This window comes from Zonotrichia albicollis, chromosome 13 (assembly GCF_047830755.1).
Source record: "Zonotrichia albicollis isolate bZonAlb1 chromosome 13, bZonAlb1.hap1, whole genome shotgun sequence".
NCBI classification, from domain to species: Eukaryota; Metazoa; Chordata; class Aves; order Passeriformes; family Passerellidae; genus Zonotrichia; species Zonotrichia albicollis.
This window is the reverse complement of record NC_133831.1, coordinates 4,677,406-4,697,360: the sequence shown is the minus strand read 5'-3', so window position 1 is coordinate 4,697,360 and position 19,955 is coordinate 4,677,406. Positions and strand designations below refer to the sequence as shown.

Below are 19,955 nucleotides of genomic sequence, written 5' to 3'. Positions count from 1 at the left end.
AGACAGTGAAATTGATGTTCCACTTGGGACAGAAGGATATCACTTGTATCCAGTTGGGACAGCAGCTATTGGATGTGACACATGGCACTTCTGGCTGAAAGAAAGTGCTGAAAGGAAAAAATACTGACTAGTAAATTACTGGAAAGTGCAAAGAAAGCCCATGGGAAAAGTGCCAAAGAATTGAAAAACAATGCAGGCTGAGGTAACAGAGACATGCCTGAAAACCTCGTGGTAGAATTGGAAACTTCTACTATGCTGGAAAGTCAGAGAGGCTTGAAAAAATTATAAACATCAGGAAAATCACTGAACTCCAAAGGGAGCCATGAAAAGCAATGACAAAAGAGATCTCATTACCAAGGAAAAACCAAGAAAGAGCTTGGTGGTGTATTTCAAAGAAGTTGTGACCAGGCTCAGCTTCACCACATTTCAAAGGAACTGGGGAACCTGAACCTTTCTTCTGCCCTTTTTTTTGTGTTAAGAAAGCAATCCAAAGCACAGGCTGCATCCATCATGCTGAAAAACAGTATGAGAGGACAAAAGCTTCAAGAAGTAGGGAGGTAGTAAGAGAATGTCTGTGAAGAACTGATTTTGCTCCAGAATGGGAGTGTGGAGCCAACAATTTGAGGTCTGTGATGAAGGTCCCACACACTGGAGGGGTGTCCTTGCTGTGTCCTGGGGACAGGGACACTGCAGCAGGTGAAAGGTGCTGTGAGTGTAGGATTTGGAGGGAGATAAGCTGAATTTTTAGAGACTGGCTGTTCGTGTTGCTGATTACCATGGGGTCATTGTTCTCCAGGAGAGCCCTCTTCTTTTGCCATTGAATATTGACTGTGCAGAGTCACCACGTATCATGAAGAGATTCAGGTGGTAGTGCACATGTGAGATCTGCAAAATCCCCAGGAGAAACATCAGGAACATCAGTGAGGGCCAGCAATGGCCCAGCTGCCAGGAGGATGCTCAGGATCATTTCGTGCTGCTGTTTGCCACTGGCATGGGCTGACTCTGGAATCAGGGTCCACATTCAGTGCAGACTCTCTACTTGCCATGGAATAGAAGGACAGGGCACTGAGTTATTGTGAGGTGGCTCTGAAAAGCCATCCCTCTTCTCCTGGAAGAGAGAACTGTCCTGGCAAGGGTAGGGTGAGCTTAGCCCCACATCAATTAACTTAATCCATTCTTGTTGGAACACAGATGTCATGGTGATGCAAAATCCTGACAGTTTGGAGGAGCCTTCCTTTTTCCAGGAAACTATAAGGAGAAGGTGAGATAATGGTGTATATTCACAGCATGAGTAAGCATGGCAGAGAGAAATAGCAAATAATGTAAACTCAATGGCAATCCTGGGTAACTGTACAGCTTTTAGAGCTGGAGACATCTCAAAAGTGTAAAGAGAAAAGTGGGTGTTTTTCAAGATGAGTAGTTGGCACAGGATGATAGAAGTTACCTTGTGGCAAAATTGTGCTGAAAAATCCTCAAGCAGCAATCTGTCATTGTGGGTGCCAGGGAAGTGCAGAGGCACTGTGAAGTGGGTACTCCATGCTAGCATTTTTAGATCATAACCTCCTTTTTGGTGTGTATCATCTACACATTTACATGGAATTTTACTCACCCACCTGGGTGAACACATGGTCACCTTCTCATTAAAGGATGCTTCAGTAGTTGTATTTTATTTCAAAGTGATAAACTGAGCATTGGTTCAGGCAGAATCAGTCCCCACAGCTGTTCTGCAGGGGTGTGGGTGCAGACAGGTGCCGCGTCCCTGCACCACAGTGGGTGGGTGTATAAGGAATGCATGTGGCACCCTCAGCTTTCCAAATATTCCCCACCCTGCCAGCTGGGTCTGAGGGAGGGGCTGTGCATGAGCACAAAGCACATTTCAGTGGGACTGGAGCAGAGGGGGAATCTCACGGAGCTTGCTCTGCAGCCCCCAGCCATGGTGGCCACCCCTTGCCCAGCTCTGCCTCATCCCCACAGGCTGAGGGGAGCCAGGGCAAACATCAGGCTGGGGTGATCACTTCTGGCCCTCCTCACACTGTGGAAAAGCTCCAGCTCTCTGTAGTGTGAGAGCTCATGCTCTAAATGCCAGAACATTTGTGGTCATCTAAGTGTGACAAAGACCAATAAGGGAAAGAGCAAAATTATCCAGGAAAATATTTAAGAAGATTCCTTAATGGACAGCAAGGTATAGCTGACCACAAGAGCAACATGCTAATAAAAGCAGAAGTAAATGGCAAAGAGAAAAGAAAAATATTTTTCCTTTTGTGCACTGGTGGGAGGATGGGTGGGTGAGTGTCCACAAGAGTAATGAATGATGGGCAGACCTTCAGGGTGATGTTGCTTTAAGACATTGGTGTAATCTCTGGTGTAAACTACCTGCAGAGCTATGTAAACATTTTCACTGTCTGGAAAAGTGTATATTCAAGAGATCTGTAATCCCTTAAAGCCCCAAAGGCATAATGGAATGGGAATGTGCTCTGTTTCATGTCAGGTTTGCACCAGGCGCTTCCATTTCTCGTGTCTGAAATCAGATAGAGCAGCACCACGTTGTCTTAGCAAACCAGCTACATCATGTTAGCTGGGGCTGTGGAAGGCTTGTCTCCCGAATCACTCACCAGGGATTTTTAAACAGGGTTAAATATGCATGGCTAATTTGTATCTTAATCCCTTTGGCTGGCTGGCTTTTAATTTTTTATTTATTGTTTAAATAACTTCCAGAACACAGCACAGTAGGTATTAAATCTCTTTAATATATTTGATTGCTTCCCCGACACACACAAACTGCTGTGGTTGTCAAGCCAGTGATTGCAGCCAAAACCAAGGTGAGTGTCATCACTGGAGATTAGCTGAAGACTCAGTCTCAGGTGTGCCACCTTTGTTCACCTAACAAAGTGCCCCTCATGCAAGCCAGCAATCATCTGCTCCCAGCACCCCCTGAATGTCAATTTATTGTGGGTACTTACTGAATGTGGAGTAGGTAAATAGGCAAAGGTGGGCACTAAAGCAGAGAAGGTAATTTGGAGCTTTTTGTTGAAAGAGGAGGGTTACCCATAAGTGATAAAGCCCCAGACAGTTTGTGTTCCAGAGATTAAATAACCCTGGCCTGACTCATTTTTGTCACTGCCCATCATAAACCAGTTCCACTGAAACTACACCCTAAGTTTTTTAAGCTGGAAAGCCCAACTATTCCTCATAAAAGAAACTGCTGCTTTTCTCACTGTCGAGGAAAGTGTACTTTAAAGATATATATAAAAAAAGCAGTTAATCTTTTCCTGGAGCCAGTGCCTGCTACATCATGTCCATTCCTGGGGCTGTCAATCATTATCCAGGCAGCACATTGTTCAGAAGGTGGAGCTGTCAGGCAGGAAGAATGAAAGGTAAGGAAAGGAAGGCTCCTGCTCCTTGCTGATGCCAAGGGTAAGTGAGATTATGTCAAAGCTTTAAACAGAGTCCCCTTTCTCTGCCCCACCCCCTGCTCCTATATAACACACACTGCATTTAGCAATACCTGCTTCCACCCGGGCACGGTGGGCTGAGTGCTGCCTGCTCCCCCCTGCTGATGGATGCTGCAGCCAGCAGCCCCCTTGGCTGGCTCTGGGCAGGTGCCACCAGGCTTTTTGGGGTCACCATGGCCCACAGGAGCCCCCTGCACAAAGCCAAGGTGCTGCTCTGCAGCCTCCTGCCTGCCTTGCTGTGCGTGGCCACGCTGGGGGCTGCCCAGGGGCTGGGGGTGTTTGTGGCCATGTGCCTGCTCTGCTCCGTGTGCCTGGGGGACGGGGAGCTGCTGCCCGTGGGGGACAGAGCCGTGCTCATCACAGGTAAGCTGCTGCCAGGGCGCAGGAATGGGCAAAAACCTGCCTTTTCTCCCAGGAATGGGCAAAAACCTGCCTCTTCTCCCAGGAATGGGCAAAAACCTGCCTTTTCTCCCAGGAATGGGCAAACCCTGCCTTTTCTCCCAGGAATGGGCAAACCCTGCCTTTTCTCACAAGTGAGCTGGAAAACTTCTTGTCCTTGGGTTAGTGCATGCTTGTGAAGGTTCCTTTTATCCTTTTATCTTTTGCTGCTTGTTTTATTTGTTTTGGCAGAGATGGTTTTTTTTTTCCAGGTAAATAAGTGCTCTGAAATTAAGTAGGAAAGCATCTTAATAGATGCTATTATTTTTTAGTGTCTCATTTAATCTTTACAAGTAGCTTTTTAGACATACTTGTGAAATTAACTGGTGCAAGAAGCATAGGAATACTTATGATGGTTTAATTTTTTAGGAGAGACAGTAATTCCCAGGAGCCCTCAGAACACTACATTCATTCATTGCTTTTGTTTACTTGAATTAATTGTGCTGGTTATGGATGCAGAGTTGTCTTTTGGGGGTGTGTGTGTACGTACTGCACACTGTGTCTATCATGCACATATTTCAATGCTCAGGTTTGGTGCCATCTCTTTGAAACCCTCTGTGAAATCATTTAGGAGGGAGTAATTCACCAGCAGAGAAAGTTCAGAGCTAATTAATTCAGTCTCTATCACCACTCTGATCTACTCAAACCCCTCTTTTATTTTGCAGGCATGGCACTTTTGTAGTTTTATGGCTTTTCTCCTGCTTCCTCTAAAACTTTAGGTGTTGTTTATTTAGATGTTGCTTATTTGTGTTAATCAAACCTTTAAGCTGGAGTGCCTGCTGACTGCTTTTTGCACTCTAATTTGCTGGGTTTTGTTTTATTTTCTGTGTTTTTTGCCCCCTCTGGAATGCCGAATTAACTTGCTTTGGTTTATATATAGCAATTTCTAGCAGAATTTCATTTTGTTTTATAGCGACACCTGGAAATAATTTAGATTTGCCTAGCAAGCTTTAATACAGGGATTAAATCTAAAAGTTGAGAGAGGACCAGATCAGCAGCAAGTGCTCCCCTTGCAGTTTATCTGCCAGCTGGGTTTCTCCCTGTGTCAGATGAGGATGGATGTTGGTGTGGGCAATAGGGAGCAATCCTTTCCCACCCCTGCAGGCTCAGGGGATGTGCTTGCACTTGGGCATCTCCTTGCTCTTTGTAAGACTGCAAATCTTCAGGAAAAAGCACTCTCTGGGAGCTTATCTGCTCTGGAATCTGAATTAGAGCAATATAAGGGAGTTAGGAACATTCTGGGCATAGTCCAGTCAGGGAATGTCCTTTCCTTGTACCTGTGCTGCAACTGTCCTGAAGAAATGCAAGTTGGGACATCTCTGACAGCTGCTTAATTTGAGGAGACTCTTTTTCTTTATTGGCGTCCTATGCAATCTATCAAACCCTCCAGCAACTGAAACAGAAGTTTTACTCAACCTATATTTTGGTAAAATTGCTCTGATTTTGGTATTTTCCCCATACTAACTACAGAATGTAGTCCCTGTCATTTGCAGGTGCAAGGTGCCTTTAAGTAGATTTTGGTGTCATTTTCTCCAGTTTAGACAAGACCTCAGGCAGGCACTTGGTGTAAACTGGTGACTTTAATTATTTTTTCATTTTGCCTCTGCCTTTCAGCCCCACAGGGCTGAGGAATGTGGCTGTGTCCTGAGCCAGGTGTTTGTTGAGAGCCTTTGGCCAGAGGCTGGAGCAAGCTCTGCTGCTCTCCCTGGATCCTGCCATGCGTTGTTCTGGTCCTTTTTGGATTTTCCTTGTACCAGTGCTGCTCTGCATTATTTATTTAATAAATACTCCAGCAGCTCACTGGAGTACCAGGATAAGGGGAAAACTGTGCCCATTGGTCAAAATGCTTTTTCACATGGATGAGTGTGGGCATGTGAGCAAACTCAAAAAATTTCTGCAGCTCTGCTGTGGATCCTCTTGCTGGGAGCATGAAAGCACTTTAGTGGTGAATGCAACAGCCACCTTCCCTCAAAATTAAATTATTACCAAGATCTGAAGGAACAGGAGTTGTGAAATTCTGTCCCTGGTTAGTCTGTGTGCTTCGGGATGAATTTCTCCAGTTAATTTGGTCTTTCCATTCTTGGGGTGTGATTTGGTGCATGTTCAGCATGAGTTAATTGTAAATTCTCAGTAAAGGGTCAGTCACAGTCAGTGTGACTGCTTTCCTTAAAATAAGGCTTTTCATAACCCACAAATTATTTTTGGCATAGAAGCAGGAGTGGGATTAGGAGAGAATTATTATTTTTTTTTCCCTATGGAGACTCTTTGAATTCTAGGAGTTGGAAGAGTAAAGCTTCTCTGGACTTCAATAACAGGTCTGAAACTCAAATCATATTTGTTTTGGAATAAAAAAAGCAGGGACAAATCCAGCATCAGGCAATGATCAAAACAACTTTTATTGCTTTCTTGGAATTGCTGTGCCCATCCCAAGTTTGAGTTTCCTTTTATTCTGCCCATTTTCAAGTTAAAGCTGCATCATAAAACTGAGGTAATATGTAGCTGTGGCTGTGTACTTTATGGGAATGGTGAAGGAGGAAAGATTTGATCTAAAAGTGTGGTTTTTCAGTAAAAGAAACAGAAGGAAAGTCACCCCACCCCCAAACTTAGAAATCTGTCGTGTCTGGGATATTTGCAGGCTTCTTCACGTCTGTCTGGGGAATTCAAAGAATGCAGGTTTATTTAGTCAGGTCAGGACTGGAGAAACTTCATGTGATATTTGTAGTGTTCTGGTGCATCTTCAACAAATTGCAGACTTGTAAAATGCCAAAAAGCTGATTTTTTTTCTTCCTAGGAATTAAATAGAGCATGAGTAATTATTTTCTACTTTTTCAAGATGCACTGATTGATCCAGACATTTAGTACATGTTTTCTTCAGGCCACCTGGAATTAATATTTTTCACCAGTCAGAAATAAAGCCCCAGTTATAAGACAGAACCCAGAAAAGGGATCTAACATGCTTATGATGAGTCTCTTTGGCAGCCTAATTCTATTGACCACATATTTTGGATGTAGGAGCAGACCTGTGAATAACTCCTATTTTTCTTGGTGTGCCAAAATTAGAGACTAACCCTCAGAAGTTTGTAGTAGGGTTAAGTAGGGAGTATTGCAGTTCTTCCACAAACAAGAAAATAGTGAAATATCTGGCAGGAGTTGCAGTCCTTTGTCTCACATTCAGATTTGCAGGGTTTGGGAACTGAACATTGATGTAGTGAATTGTTATTGCAGGAGATGCTGGATCCCAGTGCCCAGCAGCTTCCAGGAGCTCTCTCTGCTGTAGTTACAGTGGAGGATCTGGTGCAGTAATGTGGAACAGGCTGATGCTTTACAGTGTAAAAACTGTATTAATTTATTAAACTCCTAATTTTCCTCCTAATCTTGTCCTCTGCAAAGCCCCTGTGAACTCCTTCCCTGTCACTGCCTGTGTCACTTCACTGGGAGGCTTGGTGGGGATGTGGGTGATGTGTTTCTTTCCTTAAGGAGTAAGTTTCACTGCAGGTGAGAAGAATGAAAAATAGAATTTAAAAATGGAGAGAAAACGCTTAAAATTAACTTATGATACTTAGGGGTGTTGGTTGATGAGGAGCTGAATGTGCCCCAGCACCATGTCAGCCCAGACATCCAACTGTGTCCTGGGCTCCTTCCAAAAACACGGGGGCAGCAGAGGAGGGGGGATTCTATTGTGGACCTGCTCAAGTGAGTCCAGAGAAGGCTAAAAAATGATCCCTACACCTGTATTCACAGGAGAGGTGTTCCAAGAGGACTTGGAACACCTCTCCTGTGAATACAGATGTAGGGAGCTGGGATGGCTCTGGGGAGACCTTGGCTCCAAGAGAGCTGGTGACAAGGGCGTGAAAGTGACAGAACAAGGGGAACAGCTTCAAACTAAAAGAAAGCAGGTCTGGATCAGATATTAGGAAGAAATTCTTCCCTGTGAGGGTGGGCAGGCCCTGGCACAGGGTGCCCAGAGCAGCTGTGGCTGCCCCTGGATCCCTGGCAGTGCCCTGGCAGGTTGGATGGGGCTTGGAGCCACCTGGGATAGTGGAAATGTCCCTGCCATGGCAGGGGGTTGGAATGAGAGGATTTCCAGGTCCTTTCCAACCCAAACCATTCTGTCTTTTATTCTGTAGCAATAGCAAAATACTCTGTCACAGGGAGAGACTTGTAAATCAAATTATTTGTGAAATATCCCTCACTGGTAACTGAGGTAGAACTACACAATTGTGATCCCAAAGACCATTGTTTGTTTGCTCTAATAGTGCTTCCTGCAGCTGCTAGGTAATTCCTTTATATGGACAAAGTTTGGGAATAGGTTTGGAAGAGGATAGAGAGGATAAGAGAAATTCTGATGCAAATTTACATGAGTGCAATAGCTGACTTAGCACAAAAATGTCATTTGGAAGCTTTCTTATGTTCTGAAAGCATTGGAATTCTTTGCAGGTAAAGCTACAGTTGCTTAGTTTTGGCTTGGTTACAGTATGTAATAAGTAGTGCTTATCTGAGGGATCTTGTGTGGTAGATGTGTAAATGACATAATGCTACTTTTTGGAAGGTAGAAATAGAATCCAAGAATTTGAATCTGAGAGCCCCGTAATTGCTTTGCCCATTGGAGATTTCAAATTAAATCATTACTGTGGTGGTTTTTTTTGCTGTTTGTTTTTTTCTCTTATACACTTTTGTTTTCAGAGTTCAGCCTGAATATTTGTATAAAACCAAAGTAGGGCTTTATTTCTTCTCTATGTATAAAGTCAGAGAATCTGTCAGTGGCAGAGAGTGAGCTGATTCCACCAGCTCTGAGTCAGGAGAACATGGCCTGTCAATCTTTGAGGAACATTTAAAGGCCCAGCTCCTCAATCTGAACCTTTCTTTCTACTAATTTATGTATTTCAGGGACTTTGTCATCATATTTCTGTTTATATTTGCATGTCTTTCCAATGTGTGTATTTATTTTATTTATTTATTTTTTAAAATGATGATGTAGTGTTGAAGTGAAGGGAGACGACCCATCTTCCTTGATCAGCATCGACTCCAATTTATTGATCAAACCAGGCACCTTTTATAACAGTGTTAATTCACTTCATGCATATTGCAAAATCTGAGCTCCCGATAGGCTGTAGAGAAAACTTCAGCTCCTCCTTTTGTTTTACAATACCTGAGGTTTGTTTATTGAAACCAAGATCAGTGTTCTCACCATGATATGAAAAGTTCTCAAAACCTTTATATCTGTTCCCAGAACGGCCGTCTGTTCCCAGAGCAGCCAAGGACAGAATATTTGCCTGTTTTTGAGAAAACGGTCTGAGAATCTTGTTTATATAAAAGGTGGCTGAGAACCTTAATTATTTACAGAATCAAGCCTGGGAACTGCTGCTTTACAGTGGCCTTTTATTTTTCCCTTAGCTGAATACCTTCATGGCCTCTTTCTTTAAGCCATGCTTGAACCAGGCTCTCCACAGTGTAGGACTGACCTACTTTCCAAGTTTTTTTGATGTTTTCAGGTAGTGACACTGGGATTGGACATGCCCTGGCTAAGCACCTGGACAGCCTGGGGTTCGTTGTGTTTGCTGGGGTTTTGGACAAGGATGGCCCTGGGGCTGCGGAGCTGCGGCGCTCCTGCTCCCAGAGGCTCTGTGTCCTGCAGCTGGACATCACCAACACCAGCCAGGTCAAGGAGGCCTACCTGACAGTCTCAGAGAAGGTGCAGAATGCAGGTACAGCTTTTTCTCCTCCCTTTACAATGGTGTAACAGCCTAACGGGTGCATGTCTTTGCTGTGGGCTGCACCACGGCTTAGGTGTGTAGGGCATTTCCAGGGTGAAGTCTGGGACAGTCAGGGCATTTCCATCCATGACTTCTGTTTTCTGAGATAAGGGAAGATGGTAGTGACAGGCCAAGGAGTGGGGAATGTGGCTCTGCAGATGATCTCTGTTTTGGCCTGGAGTCACCATCCAGCTCACTGGTGTGAATCCTTATGGATCCTTTTCCTGGTGTGTTGCAGCCTTGTGCTTTCTCCTCTTCCCAGGGCTCTGGGGTGTCGTGAACAACGCAGGAATCCTGGGCTTCCCTGCTGATGGGGAGCTGCTCCCCATGAGCACCTACAGGCACTGCATGGAGGTGAACTTCTTTGGGGCTGTGGAGGTGTCCAAGACCTTCTTGCCATTGCTGAGGAAATCGCAGGGGAGGCTGGTGAACATGTCCAGCATGGCAGGTGAGTGGGCTAAAGCACCAAATAAAGTCCTGGAGCAAATGCCAACCAAGGTGTTTGTCAGTCTGGGCTGTCAGTGTGACCAGGGAATAAATGTTAAGGTAATAAATCCAGGTTTTTCTTTAGTTTGGGACACTACTCTCAGAAAGCAGCCTTTAAACAAGAGTTTAATGTGGCTAAAAATATGCTGTGACAAAAAAAATGCAGTAAAATTCAGATAATGTGTTCCAGATGGCATGGGAGATAACCTTGTGAGCTAACATAAAGATGGGTGGTACATCACAGGTATTTCTATAACATGTTCAGGCAGAAGTCTGTGACCACCTCAGGCTGTGATATCTGCTGATAACTTGGGAGCTGTGTGTCTATATTTCTCTAAAAATATTTTGGATGTCTTAGAAATACTTAGGCCTAACTTATTAGCAAAGTGGTATTTTGCCATATATATATATATATACATACATGTCTTTATAACATGACCTTCTATTCCAGGAGAACAGCTGAGATGCTAAGATGTAGGAACTAATGTAATACAGTAATGCAGTATCTGGTAGCCAACAGCTGAGGGGCAAGAATGCTCCTTTGGAAATGAGACCTGCTAGAGGCAGGAGGTCATGCTGCTGGAAAGTATTTTGGAGTAAGAGCTCTTAGGGATTTGCTGGATCATGTGCTCCCCACATTTTCCTTTGCCCTTCTGCATAGCCAGAGTCCCCTTGCATGCTGCTGCATTGCTGGGGTGACTTGTGTAGGTGTTACCTGTGTTCCCCTTATGCTGAGGATGGGGCTCTGGAGCTGTTTTATCTTTATAATCCCAGATATGCTCTGTATCTGCATGTCTGTGCTCATGGTTTATTGCTGACACTGAGAAATCTGGACTGAATTGTCAGAACCTTTCTGCTGCTGCTCTGAGGCCAGAGTTTCCTCTGTGCACCCAAGTGAAGCTCTCACTGTGGGTGTTTTGGGGCAAATATCTCAATTCCTGGTGAGAATCCCTGAACTGCCTTGAAGGAATAAATGCATTTATCCCTGTGCTGAGTAGTTTGGCCTTACAGGAGCTGAAAATGACCCTGTTTAAACTCAGCTGTCTGCAGAGATGTTGCTGCACACAGGCTGGTGTGGGTGAAGAGTTTCCCCTTAGCTCAGGGTCTGGGGGTCCTTTGGTAAAACATTAGTGGAGAAATTAGTGAGGTCTCATTGTGCTGAATCTGTTCCTGTCTGTGTAGGGCTCATTTAACTGGGCTCAGGTTAGCCTGACCTCAGAGGGAAAAGTCAGTGATTCAATTGGCTCCAACCAATCCAGCTTGTTCAGATGCATACAGAAGAATAATTAACATCTAATTGGCCTGACTTCTTCAAGGGAATGGCTTTGTGTAAACAGCTCCTGTCATACCTTGGTCATCCCAGTACCCAGTAGCACCAGTGGCTTACCTGAAAATCCCCTGGATCTGAGCTATTTTCCTTTGAATACTCAGGCACATTGAGATGAGTGTGTGGCATGTGAAACAGAGGCAGGATGTGCCCAAGTGCCCATGCAGGCAGGAGAAGGAGGGATGTGCCCCAAGGAAAGGATTCTCCATTCTGTTCCTTCCTCCCAGCACAACTTGTGGTGGCTGTGGTGATCTTAAACCTGTGTGCTGATAACACCAACCTTGTGGGGGAAATGGGAGGGCTGAAGAAGATAAACCAAAGCATGTTTGTATTTTTCCAGCATGGAAGAAGTGACAACCTGCCAGTTTTTGGGACAGAGGAAATCTCTGCATTTGGAAGATACTGTTTTCTGGAAGATTGCTTTTGTAAATGTACTGGATGTTCTCTTAGCTTTCCCCTCTGAACAAATGTTTCTGGGATTGGAAAAAATGGGATATAACTATAGGCAGGGGATCTGCTTCTATGCTGGGAACTGGGAGTCCAGTCACTCATGGGATGTGATTCCAGCTTTAGGTTTTCCCCACTCTTGCATTATTATTTCTCTGGCCTTTCTGGAAAGAACAAAAAAGAAAGTTTGCTTGATTACACTAGAATTGAGATGACTTACCTGGTTCTAACTGTGGTTTATTGTAGGGGCTTGAAATTTGTGTTACAGTGACAAGAACAGGAGTATAAAATTACTGCTTCACTATTTATATGAACTAAATCATTCTGTGTTTCTCAAATCAACAGTCATAACTTTCAGCAGTTTTTACCCTTAAATGCAGTCCAGTTTATTTTTCCTGCCCTACAAGGTGTCTTACCAGGTGTTACTGAGCATAACTGCTGTAAGCAACTGTTCATTTACAACATTCACTCTTTTTTAACCTCTAGCCAAAGTGATTCCCTCACTGCCTTGTCTTTAACCACAGGGAGAGAGGCATAACTTTGGTTGTGCTATAATCTCCCTTCTAAATCATGGAAATAAAGGCTGGGAAGAGCCACTGTTGAGGTTTATCAGTTTCTATTGCTCCTGCAGGAGGCATTCCACTACCGAGGTACGCAGCGTACGGGGCATCCAAAGCAGCTCTGTCCATGTTTTCTGGAGTAATGAGGCAAGAGCTTTCCAAATGGGGCATTAAAGTCATGGCAATTCATCCATCAGGCTTCAGAACAGGTTGGTGCTTGGCATTTTGGGTTGTTCTTTCTGCCTCTCCTCTTTCCCCGTAGCTCAGCAGCCTCAAACAGAGCCCTGTGTGATTCTCAGGGGTTGGATCTTTCCCCCCATTATTTATGTGGGTTATGGAGATAAGCTCAATGTTTTTTTGTGGAAGATGTTCCCTCCAGCTCCGCACACAGCCTGCCTCCCCTCTCCTGGGCAGAGCTGTCTTTGCTTTGAGGCAGGGCAGCATTCAGGCATTTGGTGCCTTCCCTTTGCCCCAGCTTTGATGGAGCTGATGAATGGAGCAGCACTGTGTGCCCAATTTGAGTGTTGTGGCTCCCTTGTCCTGCTTGAGAGCTTCAGGTCCCCCATCTCTCCTCCCCTCCTCAATATCAGAGCTCTCTTTATTGGGCTGCTCTGGCATGGCAGTATCTCCAGCTATACCTGTCACCCTGCTTGCTTGCTCTCAGTATCCTCTGGTCTTTCCTATCCACTCCTTCCCCCTGTGCTCCTGCTGCTTTCTGTTCCAAATTCTCCTCCTCCTTCAACTGAGCCTGTCCAGGTTCCAGACTCCTCTCCTGCTGCACATGCCTGCCCAGAGAATTTTTTATGTCAGTGTAAATCAAGTTGGTCTTTTCCATAAAATGCTACTTCCCTGAATGCTTCCCCTCCTGGGAAGGGGCTCTGGGCTCTGACAGCTTTGTGTGGTCAGTGGAACCTGCCTGAGGCTTCACCTTCAGGGCCCTGCTTAGCTGTTCTCAGGTTTATAGGTAAAATTGAGTCGTGGGATTTGAGATTTAAATATTTTTAAAAGGATTTTTCTTTCTTGTAATGCTTAATTTTTGGTAGTTAGGCAATAATTCCATTGGACAAGCCCCTGCTTTCATTCCTACATTATGCAGATGGGGTGGGCAAATAGATTAAATTTCAGTTCTAAATCTGTCCTAATAGAATGCTAATCCTTCAGGAAACTGGTTATTGAAATACTAATGTCTCCTGTGAAAGGGCAGCTTAGCACTTGGCCAACCCAAGTGAATCCTGCTCATCTTAGTTTGCCTGTCCTCAGTTGTTTATAATAAATACTGATTGGAAACCTCCACAAAATGAATTGGGACAGAATGGCAGAGTGGGGAGGAGGGGGAAAGAAAAAAATGCTGATTTGGCTGTGAGAGAGCATTTTTAGGTAGAGCAGGGAGCCAAATGGGGCATGAACTTTGTGCTTTTTGTGTAGCACAAAGCACTCGTGCTTTTCCTCCTCTTCCAGCTGAAAGCACTGGCTGCTGACCAGCTGTGGTGTTTGTTCTTCACTGCCCCATCTTGACATCTTCAGTGTCATGCTTTTTATAAGCTACAAGAACGTAAAATTTGGTGGGTGGATGGTTGATGATTTATGATTATGGTTTGTATTTTTGTTTGGTTTTTTTGGGGGAGGGAAAGTTCTGGGGTTAATTCTGTGGATTTTTGGGGGTGGTTATGGAGTGATAATGACAGTTGGTTATTGTTTTTGATATTAGGAAATATAGAGGAAGGTTAATTGAAAGTTTAGATCAACTCTGCCCATGAATTACAGATCCATTTCTTTAAATCCAGCCCCAAACCCACTTGCTGTGCTGTGCTGTTGCTCCTGCAGGTATTGAAGGCACAGCAGAGCAGTGGGACAGGCAGGAGAAGGAGCTGATGGAGAACCTCCCTGCAGACACCAGGCAGGCCTATGGCGAGGAATATCTCCTGGGGCTGAGGAATTACCTGCTCCACCTGCCCTCCCACTGTGCCCCCGACCTGTCCCCAGTGCTGGGCTCTGTCCTGCATGCTCTGCTGGCCAGGAGACCCCGGGGCCTCTACACCCCTGGCAAGGGAGCCTACGCCCCCCTCTGCATCTTCTGCTGCTTCCCCCTCTGGTTCTACGACTTCTTCATCAGCAAGGTGCTGAGTGCTGGCTCTGTCCCAAGGCAGCTGAGGACATCAGGAGATGAAGGCAAGAACCTCTGAGGTGTCCATGGTGTTTATCTCACTGGATGAGGGAGCTGGGAAGAGCTCTGGACAGACACTGCTGCTTATTGTGTTTTGTTAATTGCATTAACATTAAACCTTTGTGTTAAGAGTCATGTTTGGGAAAAGCAGTGCATAAGCATAAATAGAAAGCTATTCCCAGATGGGGCATTTTTTGAGGAATTTCATTGTTTTCTTGTCATTGTATCCTGCCTTCTGTGTCTCTGTATTACCTCATGATATTATATAGTTCCTGTCTGCATCTAAGGGCATCACCGACATGCAGAGATGCAGAACATGTTTTGTTAAAGCAAAACAAAAACCTCTGGAGAGTCACCAGCCTTAAATCTTGTAAAAAGTTAAATATATTCCTGTTATTGAAGAGACTTAGAACTGTGTAATGCAAGTCTTTTTCTCTACAGCTTCAGCCTAATGTGTTTGGGGTCTGGTGTTTTCATTCTGTTGCTGTTGAACCTGAGAAATGATTGTCCTTTCCCCCAAGTTTTGTAATGTATATATTCAGTTTCAATGCATAGTGTATAGTTTTAAAGTTTGTAATGTGTTCTCTTTGCTAGAATAAGCAACATAAATTGGTTGGGGGGGAATGAATGCAGACAGATCAAGATCTTTATGAAGAGAGAAACAATTTCCTTCCTACAGTACTAAAAATAGTCATGGTGGGTGTATCAGCTGCTATTTTGATCTGTCTGGTCATTCTGTGCATTCCCTTTATATGCCTGTGCTTATCTAATTGTGAGTAAACTCTGATGTCACTTCTGCTTTTTCTACAATTCCTTACTCAAGTCTGGGTTTACAAAAATTCATGTTTTTGCCCACTTCTTGTGTCTCCCTCTGCTTTGGGGGGAGTTTGTGCTCACTTGTATAAGATCAGTCAATCTTCATGTGGCTTTGCGGGAGTCTTGTGCCCAACTTCTGATAGACTGGGGTCCTTCCTCTTCCCTAATTTCATCCCAGGAGCACCAGGTGCCCTCCCTCCACTCGCCCATGGCAAGTGGTTGGGCAACTCACCTGTGTTTTTCCTGCCTTATTCTCTTTTTGCATTGTCTGTCACATCCTTGGGCTTTGAAAGGCTGTGTTATTTGAAAGAAATCCTCATTCCCCCTGACTCCCATGGTTTGGCCACGTGTCCTGCCTTTGACAAGATGCATTTCCTTTCCAGTGATGAAGAACTGAAAGTGATCACACTCTGAGCTTTAAATGTAGCCACACTTTTTTCCTTTCCTTCATGAGCAATTTCTGTCATAACCCTAATTGTGTGATGTGCTCTTGCACCCAACTGGACAAAATCCCTGTTTAATTTGCAATTATGGCATTTATTCCATCACTGTCCTGTGTCTGTCACATCAGTGCCAGCTCCTGTAGGTGCACAGAGGATGCTCAGAGGGCTGGGGCCATCATTTGAACCTGTGAGGGATTTCCCAGTGGGGGAACCCTCCTGCCCTGTCCTCTCTGTCTCAATAGCTGCTTTTGCTACTGAGGTTTATCACCTGGTTTGTATCAGTGTCCTGGTTGCAGAGTTTTGCTTTCCTTGGAGGAAGCATACTCAATGTTTTCAACTCAGGAAATCTGAGATTATTTCTCTCTCTCTCTCTCTCCCTCCCAGTTTCACCCTTTATCTATTTCCCTCATTTTTTTACATGTCAACAAAACTGTGTAATAAAACAATATAATATTTAGTAACCAGATGGTTGTGGCTCTCTGTCTCATCTCACCTTTTGTGTTTTTGGGGCTCAGTGCTCCATCCCCTGCCTTGTTCCCTCACCAGGAGAGCACTGAGGGGAAGGGTGGGAGCTTTTCCAGGGAAGGGGACAAATGGCAGCTGATGGCTGTTTGTTTGGGGCAGGCTGTGATCCCAGCTGGCCCAAAGGCAGCTCTGAGCAGAGGGAGAGGGGAGTGGGGAGCTGGGGCTGTGCTGGTGCCAGCCTGGGAGGTTTGGCTGCCCCAGGCTGAGGGAGCTGCTGCCAGGGCGCCCATCTCCATCTCCATCGTGGATGCAGGTGGCTGTTTTTCCCTTCACACCCAATTTGGGTGTAAATTCTGAGGGCTGGAATTTTGCCCTTGGGCACACTATACAACTGAAATTTGTCTTAGCAGTCACTCAGCTCCTTTGCCTAGCAATCTCCATAACAATCTTTAATTGTTGCTTTGTTATTTGGCTCTGGTTATAAAATGTAATTTTTTTTTTCTCCCATTGGCTTTCCTAATAGGAATATTATCTTGCACGTTGCAGACATATTAAATTAGCCATTTGCTTGGAAGTTTTGACTTCATTTTAATTTTTTAAACTTTTATTTCCCAGGAAATTTCTGTTCTAAATAGTCATTTTATGTTTCTTCACCTAACTACAAAGATATTTTAGCAGGTCTCTAATAATTGCAATATCAAAGATTGCTATTGTTTTGTTCCTACAGGGATCTTGCTTTGTGTTTTAAAGATAATTCTGTTGTAACACATTATTGAATTATGTGTCATTTAATGGGCTGTAGTATTAGAAGTAAATTTCTTTTGCTAATGGCTTGCATTGCAAATAATCCCAACTGTGAGAGTGGCAGAACTGCAGAATAAATTGTGGGTGTTTGTGGCCAGCAAGCCCATGTGGATGTTGGTGCTGACACTGGTTCATGGTGTCAGGGACAAATGTCTGGGTGTGATGGTGCTTTGCTTGCCATAAAGGCTGATCTGACACAAAATATTTGGGCAGTAGGAAGAGAGGATGTTGAGTTTTAGCAGTGGAAACTGTTGTATTAAAAACTCCAAATGAATTCTTGTGATTTGGGTCTATTCAAAGATAAGATTTTTTTAAAGAAAAAGAGGCCTATTTTGGGCTTCTTTCAAAGATACGATTTTTAAAAAAATACACATGGTGTGAGGAAAAGCATCTGAGAAACTGAAGAAATTGGCAGTGGCCCTAAGAAAGGATGATGAATAATAGACTAAAACATCACATAATGCCCCACAGAAATCAAGTGTGACTATATTACAAACACATGTGTACAGAGTAAAAAGGGGTTGTAAAGTATGGAAATCATGATTAAAGAGCAGGTTTTATACACACCCCTCTGATTCAGCCTCTGGAATGAAGTTTGTGAGCAAGAAGTAAATGCTGTTGGATGCTTTTGACAAAGGAATTCCCTGCCTGGAGTCCTGGCGTCCTGCATTTGTCCCTTCCCTCCTGAGAGGAGCTGGTTTGAGGATATGCAACTCTGGGGACGCACAAGGTGAGTTACAAAGCAATTTGTTTTTATAAATTCTTTTATTCTGGCTCCATTTTCCCTCTTTGTGGGGCCCCTGCAGACAGCCCTGCCAGATGCATCACTGCAGGCTGGGGAAGAAGGGTGAAATATTGTGAATTTTGTGGTTGCGTCACTGACTGGCTGTGGTGGGGGTGTTTTGGTGCTCACTTGCCAAAGGACCAGCCCTGCATTTCAAGGAGTGTTAATATGTAAGAGTGCCCACGTGGCTGGGGCTGAGGAAGTTTAAAGTGTGCTCAAATGAGAGCTCTGAGAGGGGATTTGGGCTGGGTAGAAGAGGTGGTGTAGGAGAATGGGGAGCTCCAGGTCACTGGGGGCCATGGACTCATGCAGGGACAAGGATTAATCCTAAAATTACTTTCAAGCTCTGTGTGAACTTGGTCAGACCCATTTTTCACTAGGAGGGGCCAAAACCAGCAATGGAGAGAAAGGTAATAGTTGCTTTGTGTAATTTAATGAGCATGAACAGAAATGTAGTTATTTCTAAATGAAAGTATTTCAGATTTTGCCAGTTTGAGTCCCCGCTATCATCAGACAAGAGGAAAACATTTCCATGTTCCTCTGGTGTGTGTGAGGGTTTTTTTGTTTATAACTACCTATGAAAAGTGTTTAGAATTTTTGTATGCATTCTCTGTTTCAAGAGGATGCTTCCAGGGGGCTTTCAGGTCTCAGTGATGTCAAAGCACTCTGGTTTTGCTGTAAATTTACTCTCTTGGGCACAGCATTGCAGAGGTGCAACCAAAATGGGTCACATTTCATTTGCTTGAAGCCAAGAGTCCACATGTAGCCACCAGCACCCATCTGGGCACCAATCATATTTGCAGCATGTTTAGGACAAATGTGTGAATTTGGATATTTTTCCTAAAGAGATTGATTCTGGAATCTTTTCTGGGTCACAGTGTTGTCTGTTTTATCCTGTTTGTTCTCTGTTTTGAAAGTCAACTGGATTCCTAAAATGATGCAACCCCTGAGGGCATTGTGCATCAGAGAGTCACCACATTTCTAGGAACTCTCAGAGAAATTAATTTGAAATCCAATTCATGCAGGCTTCAAAGGAAAAGCATTCAAACAAAAAAATCTTGGCACTTGTGTGGAAATGGGGTGTGGAATTTTTACTTTGTTTTCCTCCTCCCAAAAAATCTGAGGATACATAAATGGAAATTATTGCCACTGCAGGAAACACCCTGCACAAATGCATCCTGGGCTGCAATCGCTCCTGACAGAATCTGTCAGCTGCTGCAGGGGATGCAGACACCTTTGTGGCAGGATTTCTGTAGCCAATGCTTTTGTCAGTCAGGCTGAACATCAGAGCTGCTGCTGCTCAATTATAGATGAATTCTGGCGACCTTGAGGCAGTGGGCTTTTACCATAGCAAGAGAGGTAATTGCTTTTACTTTTAAAGCATGACTGAACCATAAATCAAGAATCACTGACATCTCATGAAAGGAGGAGAGTTTTAAATCCCTTTAATAGGATAAATGGGTTGTAAGCATGTTGTATAGGTCATTGTAACCTAAGCTAATGAATCTGATTTTAACAACCTGTATGAAAGTAATTACAGAGATATAAACAGTCTCCACAGGTTTCATGCCTGGAATATGTAGGTTAAATGATCCAAGCTTATATCCCTGTTCCTGTTGTTGCCTGTGGCTCTGGAAAGAGCTCTGAACAAGCTGGAAACTAATCCTGGGAGCTGAGAATCTGGATCTCAGCATCTGCCATGGGTGAGAAAAGGGGGCATAGCTCAGTGGTCAAAGGATGGCTCTCAAATCTTGGTGGCCTTCCCTACCAGTCTGTTAAATCAGGAGAGGTCTGGAGGTGCAGAGTGTGTGGCTCTTTCCACAGAGCCTTTCAGAATTGGCCTGTTATTGGACTGGTTTTTTCCTATGAGTTGTACATTCTGGCCATGTTTCCCTGATTTGGGACTTTTCCCTTGTGGTATCGAAGGACACATTGCAAAATAAGAGGCAGGATATGTTGTTTTCTTTATGTCTTTCATGCTCACATCCCAGCAAAGATCAAGGGGTGGGAGCATGA

General features: G+C 44.2%; 1 protein-coding gene across 1 annotated transcript; it reads left to right on the top strand.

Annotated features, from left to right (window-relative positions):
• Positions 1-3,447: 3,447 nt before the first annotated feature.
• Positions 3,448-16,268, top strand: HSD17B2 (hydroxysteroid 17-beta dehydrogenase 2). The gene is made up of 5 exons (XM_005489939.2): positions 3,448-3,815; positions 9,383-9,595; positions 9,906-10,091; positions 12,535-12,672; positions 14,288-16,268. The coding sequence occupies exons 1-5, from the start codon at positions 3,557-3,559 to the stop codon at positions 14,644-14,646; spliced, it is 1,155 nt and encodes a 384-aa protein (XP_005489996.2). The 5' UTR covers positions 3,448-3,556; the 3' UTR covers positions 14,647-16,268.
• The last annotated feature ends 3,687 nt before the right edge of the window (positions 16,269-19,955 follow it).